The sequence below is a fragment of the Aulonocara stuartgranti genome, assembly GCF_965226115.1.
Source record: "Aulonocara stuartgranti genome assembly, chromosome: 7".
NCBI lineage: Eukaryota > Metazoa > Chordata > Actinopteri > Cichliformes > Cichlidae > Aulonocara > Aulonocara stuartgranti.
Window position 1 is genome coordinate 61,195,353 of NC_138945.1, and position 14,479 is coordinate 61,209,831.

General features: G+C 42.4%; 1 protein-coding gene and 1 long non-coding RNA gene across 2 annotated transcripts; one reads left to right on the top strand and one right to left on the bottom strand.

Annotated features, from left to right (window-relative positions):
- Window positions 1-2,591: 2,591 nt before the first annotated feature.
- Window positions 2,592-12,805, bottom strand: LOC309711709. The gene is made up of 3 exons (XR_014278075.1): window positions 12,693-12,805; window positions 12,460-12,527; window positions 2,592-3,351 (listed from the first exon to the last, which is right to left on the bottom strand). It is a non-coding gene; the product is annotated as an uncharacterized lncRNA (long non-coding RNA).
- LOC309711705 (uncharacterized protein) lies at window positions 5,252-14,124 on the top strand. The gene is made up of 2 exons (XM_082542155.1): window positions 5,252-11,612; window positions 12,628-14,124. The coding sequence occupies exons 1-2, from the start codon at window positions 5,411-5,413 to the stop codon at window positions 13,335-13,337; spliced, it is 6,912 nt and encodes a 2,303-aa protein (XP_082398281.1). The 5' UTR covers window positions 5,252-5,410; the 3' UTR covers window positions 13,338-14,124.
- Window positions 14,125-14,479: the final 355 nt, after the last annotated feature.

Below are 14,479 nucleotides of genomic sequence, written 5' to 3' on the forward strand. Positions count from 1 at the left end.
TACTAGTTCAAATTAGTTTTGTTTCATTAATTATGGGTCATGTCAGATTAGTTTTAACATGAATTTGCACACACTGTCATAGTTAGACTTTCCTGTCCAGACAGATATACAGAAATAAGTATGAATTTTATAGTTTCGTGAGTCCATTTTGTTCATTCAACAACAAAAATGTTTTTAATCAGAATCATAATTTTGCAGTTTTTATCTCTACCAAAAACATCTGTTATGTTCTTGTGGTTTTAAAATGTTTTTTGTAATGACAGAAAATTCAAAATCCCCATAAATGCATTTAACTATGGGGTTGTAATAAAAAAAATATGTGAAGGATTCACGTATGTTCTGTCTTCTTTTTTTTAATTGCAGTTTCTCCAAAGAGTTGAACACCTTTTTTTAAAGCATTTTATTATCATTCTTCAATGCAGCGTTTCTTAAATTAAGCTATTAGCACCCCCTAGTGGTACACTTGATTACTACAGTCATCCATCCATTCACTTCCGCTTATCCTAATCAGGGTCGTCAGGGCCGCAGGATTTTTTTCCATCCATCCATTCTCTTCCGCTTATCCTTTTCAGGGTCGCGGGGGGTGCTGGAGCCTATCCCAGCTGTCATAGGGCGAGAGGCAGGGTACACCCTGGACAGGTCGCCAGTCTGTCGCAGGGCCAACACACAGGGACAGACAACCATTCACACTCACATTCATTCACACCTAGTGGCAATTTGGATTATCCAATTAACCTATCCCCACAAGCTGAATGCGTATTTGGACGGTGGGAGGAAGCCGGAGTACCCGGAGAGAACCCACGCAAACACGGGGAGAACATGCAAACTCCACACAGAAAGACCCCGGCCTGATGGTGGAATTGAACTCAGGACCTTCTTGCTGTGCGGCAACAGTGCTAACCACCGTGCCACCGTGCTGCAACGTGTGAAGGTAGAGATAAAAAATAAAAAAAAAAAGAAAGAAAGAAGAGAGCTACATGTCTGCGTGAGACCAAAACAAAGCAGTGAAATTGATTTTTAAAAATCCAGTTTCAGAGAAAAAACGTATTTCAGGACATGGTGAAAAAAATTGATTGCCATTATTTTAACGATGGAGCATTAAAGGTGTTTTTTCTCCCACAAGATTTCGCCCTTGCTAGGGGCTATTATAAAGGTTTTAGAGCTATTATGGAACTGGGTTGTATGTAAACTTGTTTTCACTACTGAAAAAAAAATCACAAACTAGCCATAAGTCAAAATTTAATTATCTCAAAATCTTAAGGCACTGAGAAAATAACTTGAAACTCAAGGCTTTTATGTCGACATTTGGAGACGATAATGTGAAATTTTGAGTATGATGAAATGTTGTTTTTTTAATTTATGAGACACTTCTAGCTTGTGCCAGCAGGTGGCAGTGAAGTAGTGGAAATGCATTGAAGGGCTTTTTACAAGTGTTTGTTTTCCTGTGGAAATCACCCTGCTCACTGACCCTCACCACTGTGCCATCAAACCTTACTCATGTTGGGAGTGGTCAGCTGCACGTGTTTTCATCACTATTGCACAACAACAAGTTAGTCACTAGTTTAATTAAATGCAATATCTAAAAACTATTATTCATTTAATGTCAATGTTGGGCAATTAAAATTAAAATGCTGTCTTTCGTCACATACTAATATTAGATGAAAGATATCTCTCTGTTATGGCACTGAAACATTTCAGTCTACATCCACTGCCTTGAAAGAAGAAGTCTTAATCTGTGCAGAGAGATCGGAAAGGTAGTGTACACAGTGTTCACGAGCGCTTACTCAAAAATGAGATTTGTTTATTTCTTTTGGCTGACATAGCTCATTAGATTGCACACTGACTCTTTAAACAGTTTTCACAGAGAAGAGAAGACAGTTTGAAGTACATAGAGCTTATTTCTGGTTCCTATCACACAAGTCAGTGGAAAGACGATAACGCTTTGCAGCATCTTCAGCAGAGGCAGAAAGTCCAGCTACCTGACTGCTATGCTCGAGGACAGATTTGAGGTATCATTTTGTAGTATTCTACTCCAACTGGGAGGGAAATAGCTCAACTTTTTATTTCCCCACATTTGGCATCTTCAGTGACTTTATTATCGTTTTAAACATTAAACTTGGAGTAGCTCAAATTCTGAAAATAAAGACCAGCTCTCACAGTTTGGTTTTCTGCACTCTTACTCGTGGCACGCTGGAATAATAAACAGTTTTATTGTTTTAACATTGTCAGGCAGCCATACTTTGCCTTTTCACGTGCAGTGAAGTATTATATGGCAACACCTGACTAATGTCATAATGTTTAGCAGTCTCTAAAAATATGACTGTGGAAGTGGTGCTGAGAAGAAGAAGGTTTAGTAAATAAGGGGTTTCTGCGGTGCGTTCAGGCACACCTTTATGTGAGTTTATCTCTAGGCTATTGTCTGTGTATGATGCATGGTTTCTATTAAGTGCAGCTGGGACATTTACAGTATGCAGCACAAATCTATTCAGTATGAACATCAGGTTATGATGGAAAACCGAACGGCTACGTCTCTGTAGAACCTTTACTACAACACACGCTTCACACGTTTTTAAAAGAAAAAGCACCTCTCCTGCAATGGAAAAATACCTCTTTATTCGATGTGCATGCCAGGGTCTCAGAAATGTCCGCTCCTGGTGGGCAGGCAGTGACAACAGCAGATAAGCTGTTCCCATGTTAAGCCTGTTTTCCATATCCTTTATCAGGACGAGGATTATTAAATATAAGTTTTAAACAATTTCTTAACGAATTCCAGGATTTTGGATTAGAAACTAATTGACCTGACGTTATCTGGTGTTGGCTAGCTGCAGGAAATTCAGCCCAGATGTGAGGGACATTTGATTGTCTCACTTTTAAGAGTCACTATCAGTGTTCAATGAAAAACATTCTCACACATGGCAAAGGATTGCATCCGTTACTGCAGAATTAAAGATCCAGGCAAATCATGTGAATATGACTATAGGCGCATTTTTATAACAGAGAGGGATGAAGGAGACTTTACATTTGGGCCCATTCACATGATTAGGCCAGGTACTGCATCACAGAGCTGAATATTTATTTATTCTTGGCATGCGAGCCGAGAGATGGTGGAATAACGCAGGTAGGGTTATACCTTCAGGCAGGCAGACTGAGTGTGGTGTTACAGGAGGCTGGCGCTGCACTACGACAGCTGTTGGGTTCACTCCAGTGCAGCTGGAAATGAGACACTTATGCACATAACAGACGCAAACGACGGCACTGGCTCCTTTGCCCGAAGTGGATGGAGATGAAGTGGTCTGCCAGGACGCTCAGGCAGCAGAGCCCGGATTGATGGTCAGATGTTTGTTCTAGTCCCTATGGAAAAAAAAAAAAAAAAAAAAGCACAGTGTTTACATGATCAGGGACAGAGAGTGGACCCAGCCAACTCACCGAGGGAATTCAAAACACTGTATCCCAAAAGGGCACCATGAAGAGAAAAAAGCTGCAGTCCATAAATGGATAAAGCAGGAGTGAGGTTATTATTGGGAACAATGGAGCTGCTGACTGGGATCTGGAGCTGTCAAAGAAACAAAATGAATTCATTCAAATGAATCTAGCCTTTACATGTCGATCGACTGCTCTAAAAACTCCAATCGTTCTCATTTCATCGTGCGGCCCGTGCGTCAGGCTACTTTGTTGTGGTTAAGCAGTAAATGTCTGAGATTTAGAGTTGGCCGCTCTGTAAAAGATGCAGCCCTGTGATAATAAATCAATACAGCCTAATGCTAAGAGAGCGTAAACATTTATCTCACACCATTTCCCAGTGTAAGTGTTGAAGTACTGAAGTGCCTGTGAAAGGTGAAAGGACACTTATTCCTGGCTTTTATCCTGCCAACAGTTGTCAAACGTCAAATGAGCTCATAGCTGCATTAGCACAGCAGGAGAAGGAGGAGGAGGAGAACCATCCAACTTGAAATTTAAAGTTAGACAGAGAAGGGTTACACAGATTACAATAGCCAAAACATTTTAAAATACTCCTCTCTGAGACCAACCGCAGGATTTAAAGCTGTTACGCTCTTAGACGATGCAGTTTCTCCAGATGCGTTCGTGACCTCGCAGACCGGCGATGTGCCGCATCCAGCCTTCTACTTCAATCGTTTTTCATTTCTAACCTGAGGCTTCCCACGGTGCTCTCACTAAACAAATGGTTTCCTTTGTCATTATTAAAGGACAGCTGAGAAATCTCTCAGCTGGTCAAATAGACACAGACAAAAAAGTGCGCAGAGATCGTGTCTCGGTCGATAAGTAAGATCATTTTAGTGGTCTAACAAACTTTAAAAACAGACACATTTCTGAAACATCAAACACTGGCATTGCATGCTATCACTCATATCTCATATCCTGTTGTGGGACTGACATTTACACCCGTGGTCCGAGAAAGTAAAGCCTCATTATCCAAACTCCCTGTGAAGCAGATGCCTCATTTAGTTCATGTGACTCGGTTTTCTCTCTTTCCTGTTTTCTGACTATATGTAGACAAAACGAATTAGCCAAGACCCCAAATACAGATGAACAGTCTGTACATAGTCAGATCAACCTCTCCACCCAGAGATTGCCTCACCGATCCCTGACACTTGTTGGGGATTAGAACTGTCCGAATAAAGTCAATAGTACACGAGATATTTATCTCTTCTGGAACTGTGTTTTAATCAAATGGTCTTCTTAGATAAATCAGACATTCCTGCCCACCATTAATCATGAGCTGAACTAAGCCTCACAGTTTACAGTAAAATGAAGCATGCCCATTCAAATCTGAATAACAGCCTCTTGGCTTCAGTCCAGCAGCAGCTTTTTTGCTTCAAATGTTACATGTGCCATTCACATGTTTGTGTACGCATTGTCAGGAAGCTCGGGACGCTCTTGCCAAAGCAACTGCGACACACATGCATATTCAAGTCCGTGTTACATTTATCATTACAGCATAGAGGGAGAATGTGTTGCAAATGTTCTTCATTAACTGATGTGAGTGGAATTAGAATCAATTGTAATCCAATAAATTGTTAAGACATGTGCTTTCTAAAGTTTCCATGTTTTATAATGTTTCCCAAGTGGTTACTAACTGCTGCAGTTAATTCTGCTTATATTATGAGGCAGAAATATCTTCGGATTTCCTCACGCTTCATCCATATCATTCACTATCTTAAAAACGTACCTACTCTCACTTTTCTGTTTTATTTTCCCCTCTTTCTTCCTTCCTTCCTTCATTTTTCTCAGATATCTCACAGATTCACTTTTCACTGCACAGCTCCATCATTTCCCACTCCCTCCTCTTCTCCCTCCCACCTTTCCTCCTTCGCTGCGCTTCTCACAAACTGAGGTGGGTGTTTTTACACTCTCTCCCTCCTCTCCCTTCACTCTTTGCTCTCAGGCTGCAATGAGGTTAACAGCCCTGTGCGTATGTGGGACCCTGCTGGCCTTCTCAAGTCTTTCTTGGATCACAGCAGACTCTGATGAAGGAATACTCCTTGTGGATAAAGGATTTGGTCCCTGCACTGTAACACTGACGCCTGGGGGGCAGTGCAGACAGGTGCAGCATGAGAACACGTGCCCTTACTTACTCACTTTGCCACCGCTGAGGATTCACCTGCCACAGCAGCTCAAAGAGCTGGAGAAGATCGTGGAGGACCTGCAGAAGCTGAAGGACAGTGTGGATGAACTGCGGGAGATCTGCGCAGACTGTACAGTAAGCCAAACTGAGAGAGAGTGTGGAAGGCACAGAGAGAATGAGCGTGAGACGCTGAGTGAGGAGACGGATAGACGTGAGGATGACAGAAACTGGGTGAATGAGAGACTTCAAGAGAATGGTTTTAAACAAGAGTGCAGCACAGTCAGTGTTATGGAAGGAGATGGAGACTCGGAAAAAACAGGCACTCTGGAAGAGAAAGAAAGAAAGAAATGGGAGACAGAAAGAGAGAGCAATGGAGGACTCATAAAAGAAACTCTGACAGAAGTGCTGGAAACTGACGGAACAACTCAATCAGACAGAGGAAAAGGAAAGGACAAAGTAGTTCCAACAAAGGTAACAACTGGTGGTGTAAATGAGGGAACAGTAGGAGAAAAGGTTGCTGACAAAAACAATAGGCAGGGGGAGAGAGACAGAAATAAAGACACCGCCGGAGAAGAGAATTCAAAGGGATATCAAGAGAATAATCTGGAGCATGGAAAAGAAAGAAAGACTTTCACTAATGTAAATAAAACTGAAGAAAGTGGTCATCACGTGTGGCAAGATAAAACAGAGGAAACAGAGACCCAAACTGCAGCCAGTGATAGGATAAAGATCTCAGAGAACCATGATGAGAATACAAATCAGGAGCAAGAGCAGAGCAGGGAGGAGAAGAAAAAGGAAATGGAAAAGAGAGTACAAGTAGAGCAAAATAATGAGGAACGAAAACAGACCGAAAAAATCAGGCACACTGAAAAAGAAAAGACTATAAAAGAGGGGGGCGAGGGCAGAGAGACGGGAAAGGAGATCAAAACAGAAGACGAAGAGACAGAGAGTGGAGAGGGAGACGATAGAGAATTACCATCCAGCGAAGCAACTAAAAGGACAGACTTTGTTTCAATCAGCCCAACTCCTCACTCTACAATTAATATAGCTCTAGGGCTAGACTCTGTGGACTCGAATGAAGCTACGTCATCTATTCCATCTCCCCCAATGCCCAGCTCCACCTTGCATTATATCACAGATGTCAGTCACGAGATAACAACCCAAAACACAGGCCTTGTAGCAGCTGGGATTTCTAAGCCTCCAAAAGCTGATGCAAATACTCACACAGAAACTACAATGAGCACAGGGAGTGGACAACACATAACCAATCAAACTACTACATCCAGGTCAGGCCTCCACAGTCACATTAGTTCAACTACGACAACTACAGTCACCACAGCTCATCATCAGGATTTAACTGTAGGAGCTATAGATGACAGCCGCTGGACAGCTAAAAAGAACATCAGCTCAAATACTAAGATTGGAGCAAAACCTCTGCCAGGCCAAGGACCAAAGCCTGGCAAAAGACCAAAATACAACCAAAAGAAGCATCCTTTTCACCACAAACCCAGAATCGACCAAAGACCTCAACCTGGCAAAGACCCAAAAGGAGTCGAAACTTCAAAACCTAAGCAAAGAATTCCCCCTCATATTTTACCCACTGATCAAAATTTGAATAACGATTCTATACCTAAATATGGCCAAAATTATACATCTGATCAAAACAAGTTACCTACTCAAAAGTCAAAACCTAATGAAAAGACTGTGACTCCTATTTGGACACCTCCGCCACATCACAGACCTCAGAATGCAAACACGGCCGGATCTGATGAATATCCTGATCAAGTTACTGCTACTAATCAAACCGAGATTGAACCGAAATCCGAGAAGGGAATAGTCCATAATCCAAAAACTGAGAAGCCGGACCAAAATCAAAAAATAGAAAAATGGTCAAAAGGTGGAGAAAAAACAACAACTGACCAAAAACCTGGCTACAGTGGGACATCTGATGAAAATCCAACGCAAGTGTCTTATTTTAATCAAGATTCAACACCGCGAAAGAAGACCACACCTGATCTAACGAAAACACCCCCCAACCAAAAGTCTAAAATCACGCAGATCATCCCTACAAAACAAAAACCTGTCCAAGAGCCTGAATCAAAAGAAAGTCCAACAGCTAGCTACACAGAAAAAGCTAAACAAAATGAGACATCTGATGAAAATCCCTTGCATGTGTCTAATTCTAATCAGGATTCAACACCGCGAAAGAAGACCACACCTGATCTACCAAAAACACCCCCTAAGGAAAAGCCTAAAACCAGACAGAACATCCCTACAAAACCAAAACCTGTCCAAGAGCCTGAATTAAAAGAAAGTCCAACAGCTAGCTATGCAGAAAAAGCTAAACAAAATGAGACATCTGATGAAAATCCATCACAAGTGCCTTATTCTAATCAAGATCCCATATCTGGAAAGAAGACTACACCAGATCTACCAAAAACACCCCCCAACCAAAAGCCTAAAATCACCCAGATCATCCCTACAAAACCCAAACATGTCCAAGAGCCTGAATCAAAAGAAAGTCCAACAGCTAGCTACACAGAAAAACCTGAACAAAAGCAGACATCTGATGAAAATCCCTCACAAGTGTCTAATTCTAATCAAGATTCAACACCGCGAAAGAAGACCATGCCTGATCTAATGAAAACACTCCCTAACGAAAAGCCTAAAACCAGACAGAACATCCCTACAAAACCCAAACCTGTCCAAGATCGTGAATCAAAAGAAAGTCGAACAGCTAGCTACACAGAAAAAGCTAAACAAAATGAGACATCTGATGAATATCCCTCGCATGTGTCTAATTCTAATCAGGATTCAACACCGCGAAAGAAGACTACAACTGATCTACTGAAAACACCCCCTAAGGAAAAGCCTAAAACCAGACAGAACATCCCTACAAAACCAAAACCTGTCCAAGAGCCTAAATCAAAAGTAGGTCCAACAGCTAGCTATGCAGAAAAAGCTAAACAAAATGAGACATCTGATGAAAATCCAATGCAAGTGTCCTATTCTAATCAAGATCCCATATCTGGAAAGAAGACTATACCTGATCTACCAAAAACACCCCCCAACCAAAAGCCTAAAACCAGACAGAACATCCCTACAAAACCAAAACCTGTCCAAGAGCCTAAATCAAAAGAAAGTCTAACAGCTAGCTATGCAGAAAAAGCTAAACAAAATGAGACATCTGATGAAAATCCATCGCAAGTGCCTTATTCTAATCAAGATCCCATATCTGGAAAGAAGACTACACCAGATCTACCAAAAACACCCCCCAACCAAAAGCCTAAAATCACCCAGATCATCCCTACAAAACCCAAACATGTCCAAGAGCCTGAATCAAAAGAAAGTCCAACAGCTAGCTACACAGAAAAACCTAAACAAAAGGAGACATCTGATGAAAATCCCTCACAAGTGTCTAATTCTAATCAAGATTCAACACCGCGAAAGAAGACTACACCTGATCTACTGAAAACACCCCCTAAGGAAAAGCCTAAAACCAGACAGAACATCCCTACAAAACCAAAACCTGTCCAAGAGCCTAAATCAAAAGTAAGTCCAACAGCTAACTATGCAGAAAAAGCTAAACAAAATGAGACATCTGATGAAAATCCATCGCAAGTGCCTTATTCTAATCAAGATCCCATATCTGGAAAGAAGACTACACCAGATCTACCAAAAACACCCCCCAACCAAAAGCCTAAAATCACCCAGATCATCCCTACAAAACCCAAACATGTCCAAGAGCCTGAATCAAAAGAAAGTCCAACAGCTAGCTACACAGAAAAACCTAAACAAAAGCAGACATCTGATGAAAATCCCTCACAAGTGTCTAATTCTAATCAAGATTCAACACCGCGAAAGAAGACTACACCTGATCTACTGAAAACACCCCCTAAGGAAAAGCCTAAAACCAGACAGAACATCCCTACAAAACCCAAACCTGTCCAAGAACCTGAATCAAAAGTAAGTCCAACAGCTAACTATGCAGAAAAAGCTAAACAAAATGAGACATCTGATGAAAATCCATCGCAAGTGTCCTATTCTAATCAAGATCCAACATCTGGAAAGAAGACCACACCTGATCTACTGAAAACACCCCCTAAGGAAAAGCCTAAAACCAGACAGAATGTCCCTACAAAACCCAAACTTGTCCAAGAGCCTGAATCAAAAGAAAGTCCAACAGCAAGATACACAGAAAAACCTAAACAAAATGAGACATCTGATGAAAATCCCTCACATGTGTCTAATTCTAATCAAGATTTAATAACTGGAAAGAAGACCATGCCTGATTTACTGAAAACACCCCCCAACCAAAAGCCTAAAACCAGCCAGAACATTCCCGTGAAACCTAAACCCACCCAAACGTCTGAATCAAAAGACAGTCCAACAGCTAGCTACACAGAAATACCTAACCAAAGGGAGACATTTGATGAAAATCTCTCATACATCTCCAATTCTACTCAAGATTCAACATCTGGAAAAAAGACCATGCCTGATCTACCAAAAACACCTGGCAACCAAAAGCCTAAAATCACCCAGATCATCCCTACAAAACCCAAACCTGTCCAAGAGCCTGAATCAAAAGAAAGTCCGACAGCTAGTTATGCAGAAAAAGCTAAACAAAATGAGACATCTGATGAATATCCCTCACACGTCTCTAATTCTAATCAAGATCCAACATTTGGAAAGAAGACCATATCGGATCTAATGAAAACACCCCCCAACCAAAAGCCTAAAGCCAGACAGAAGATCTCCACAAAACCCAAACCTGTCCAAGAGCCTGAATCAAAAGAAAGTCCAACAGCTAGCTACACAGAAAAACCTAAACAAAAGGAGACATCTGATGAAAATCCATCACACATGTCTAATTCTAATCAAGATCCAACACCAGGAAAGAAAACCATGCCTGAGATCATGAAAACACCCCCCAACCAAAAGCCTAAAACCAGACAGAACATCCCTACAAAACCCAAACCTGATCAAGTGCCCAACCAACCAAGCCATACAAAACCTGGGACAAGCTTCAAGCCAAAACCGAATGTAAGGCCCAAAACTGGCCCCAAACCACCAGAAACCAGTCACAACTTTAAAACACCTAAGCTTGGAGAAACGCCTAATCTGAATGCCAAGCCTGCACCTCGGGCAGAGTCCAATAGAACGTCAAAACCAAGGCTTCCCTTCATTTACCGACCACGAAGCATGCCTACAGTTAGGCCAGGAGCACCACCAGTTCAAAGGCCAAAACCAGCAGTGCAACCAAAGCTAAGTCCAAAGACCAAAACAGATCCACCTAACATCAGCTGGACTACTTCAGATCACACCCAAACCTCTCAAATCAACACGCCTTCTACATCTGGCCCCATAAAGCATACTGCTGAAGTGACTCATTCCCCAGGGGACAGAGAGTTCAATCCCAGTCTAAGTAAAACTGTCACTCCAGGTCCAAAGACCTCCAACAGTCTGGAAAATGGAGCCTTCCCTCACCTTCAAAGTCAGCCTAAAGATTCCACTATGAGCCCAAACAACAGGATTGTGTCTGATCTGAGGCCACAAACAGCCAGTCAACCAGCATCAATCCCAATGACAACAAAACCAAACAAAATCATCAGTGGGATCCTCACAAGTGTTATCCCTAGCACCACTCCAGGATCCTCAAAGTCAAAGACAAATTCTGGCTCAGACACACAAACTGAGAAACATCACAAGATGGAAGAAATAGCTCCTGCATTCTCTACATCTCCTTCTCCCATATCTCACACCATCTCTCCACCCAGCCCTGACTTCAGGTCAACAACTGCGACCACCCCTGGCCCCAAGCACCCCGAGCTCGCTGCCGAGGCTTCCACTCCCAGTGCACGTGAGTTACGAGTGAAAATCAACCAGGTGGCTGCTTTCTTCAATAACAGCCTGAGTCCTAATGGCAGACCACCAAACATACACCACAAAGACCACTCAGAAGAGAACCAGGGAGGCATCAGGCCTGACAACACGGACGGCAAACTGCCAACAGACAAACCACCTAAAGGCAAGAGATTCTGTTTTATTCTATCACACTGATCCTGTTTTGTCTCTGTGTGCTTGTGAAATGTAAACTGTTTCTGCCAGTCAGCTGCAAGACATGTTAGTGATCAATGCAGATTATACTGGGCTTGAAATGCGAAGCACGCATACATTCAAGGTCCCAAGGCCGAGAAATGTGCAATGAATTGTGCCACATTAGTATCTGAATGCTTATTGCTTTATTACTACTCAAAAAGACATAAATAAGACCACTAATAATGACTTAAGCTGAAAGGAATTAAGCAATACAATCTCATAGTAAACTCTAATGATCCTCATAATATAATTATGTGGGCAGATTTGTATCATACATCACTGGCTATTATTTGTCAAAGGAGGAATCTGCATGTGTGTGAAATGTGTCGCTCCTAATGAATGTCATGACTAAAGATAAAACCACAACTATGCAAAGACCAACAGCTTTAAACCATCCTTTTGTGGAGAGCTGTTTACAGAGAGTGAACTCAACAAGTGGCTATTTTTCCCCCAGCAATTAATTAAAATAACATTTACCAGCATCCATGACATCATAGAGTAAAAACAGAAGGTTAATAGGATTTTAAATGCACGCTTTTCTTTCTCTAACTGCCTGTTATTGCCTCATTTCACCTTCTTTTTAAAAGTCAGGAGGAAAATATAGGAAAGTTGGACTAGACAATCAATTATTTTAAAGGGGAAATTATTAAACTTCCTTCACGTGTATGCCTCCAACACCATTTCTGTTTTAAACTATATCTTTTCATCTACCGTGGAGGTCCACTTTGAAGGCCCTCACACACAGTAACTCTTTTTATGGTGGAAAAGCCACTGACCTGATGCACTCGTGACCTCAGCCAGCTCATTTCACGAATAAATCCCAGCTGCGAGATGATAATATCACCTGGAATATGAGAGAGAGAAGATGAGAGAAAACAGGGCTTAAATAAATCAGGGCTTACTGGCTTTTTAAGAAATGTGTCATTTCTTCCATTGTGTTACAGTTACCATGCTACCGAGAGACTGCTCAGATCACCTGCTCAGGGGAAAAACAAAAAGCGGGCTTTACCTGGTGACCCCTGACCTCCGCACTAGTAGCTTCTCGGTGTACTGCGAGATGGAGCAGGAGGGTGGAGGGTGGACAGTCCTGCAGCGCCGCCAGGACGGCAGCGTGAACTTCAACCGCACCTGGGCAGAATACCAATCCGGCTTCGGGGAGCTTGACAGAGGGGAGTTTTGGCTGGGCAACAACATCATCCACCTGCTGACCCGCGACAGGGAGATGGTGCTGCGGGTGGAGCTGGAGGATTTTGACGGGTTGACGGGGTATGCGCAGTACGAGCAGTTCAAGGTGGCCAGCGAACGCCTGCGCTATAGACTGACAGTAGGCAGTTACTCGGGCACCGCAGGTAATGCTCTCCGCTTCAGCAAAAAGTACGATCACAGCAACAGGGCGTTCACCACGCCGGACAGGGACCACGACCGCTACCCCTCCGGGAACTGCGGGGCCTACTACAGCTCCGGCTGGTGGTTTGACGCCTGCATGAGCGCAAACCTTAACGGGAGATATTACGACGGGAGGTACAAAGGTGTGCGGAATGGGATTTTCTGGGGGACATGGCACAACATATTATCAGAGTACTACCCCACCAATGAGAGACAGTCTTTTAAGAGAGTGAGGATGATGATCAGACCTAAAGACTTTGTGCCATAAGATGTGCTGGGGAAAGAAAACAAGGGTTTAAATACCATCGTCAACGATAAGCCCGCAGGATACTCCATAAAAGTTTAATGAAATCTAGTGTACGCTCCACACTATTTAACCAGTAAGGCAATACTGCCGCCCTGTGGTGTTTTCTATAATGTGTTGTTTACAATAACAGGATGTATATACTAGTGACAAAAGCAGGGTTGCCTAGTTTCTTTTATAACCTTTCCATAATAAAGTGATAACATTGCTTTTGTCGAGAGGGGAATTTGAAAATGAAGGAAATCTTCATGTGAAGAGTTATTTTTCTACCAGTGATATGAATCCAAGGTGACCAGGTGCCCCACTTCACGGCATGTTTATCCTTTTGCCCCTCTCCACTCCAACCAAGGCCCCGCATTTTAAGAAACATGTGGCGATCCGTGGATGCGTCCTTATCAAACAGAAATGACAAGTAGGAGTATTAGGACTGTAGAATAAGGAAATATAGGAGTGCACAAAGACTAGAAAGCTCGTTACATACGCATCGGTTTCAAATAAATCGTCATTCCTATCACACCGATGCCAACCCTGACACCAGCATAGTTTTGTGTAATTATTTGTATTTATTTCGTCAGTAACAAAACAAATGGTTTGCCCCACATGTAGTATGTTGGGATCTGGTCACCGTGACGGGTATGTAGCATAAGAGACTTTTATTACATGTACTGGAAGGGCAGTTCATAGATTGAAGCTGTCTGTGGTGTGTTGAATGCTTTTGTTTTGTTAAAATGAATAAAATGAGTTTACAGAAGCATTTGCATTCAGTTCGTTTTCCTCTGTAATAATCAGCAGCACAGATTAGCCAAAATCCAATAACAAATATAGCTAAATTAAAAATAACTAGAAGTGCAACACCAGGGTCTTCCGACTCATGACGGGCTGCTCCACCTCCACCATATTAGGCTTCGGTAACAGGGGTCCAAACTCATTTTTTTCCTACACCCTTTGCGACGAACCTAACGTCACTTCCGACCTGATAGCGTAATCCTACTGATTGGACAGGACCGGTAGAGGGGAGGTTCTAAGTTTGCGCCGTTTACGCAAGACTCTACATCCGGTTTGTTAAGCGTATGAGAGTGACACGGAGCAACACCAGAAGTCAATTA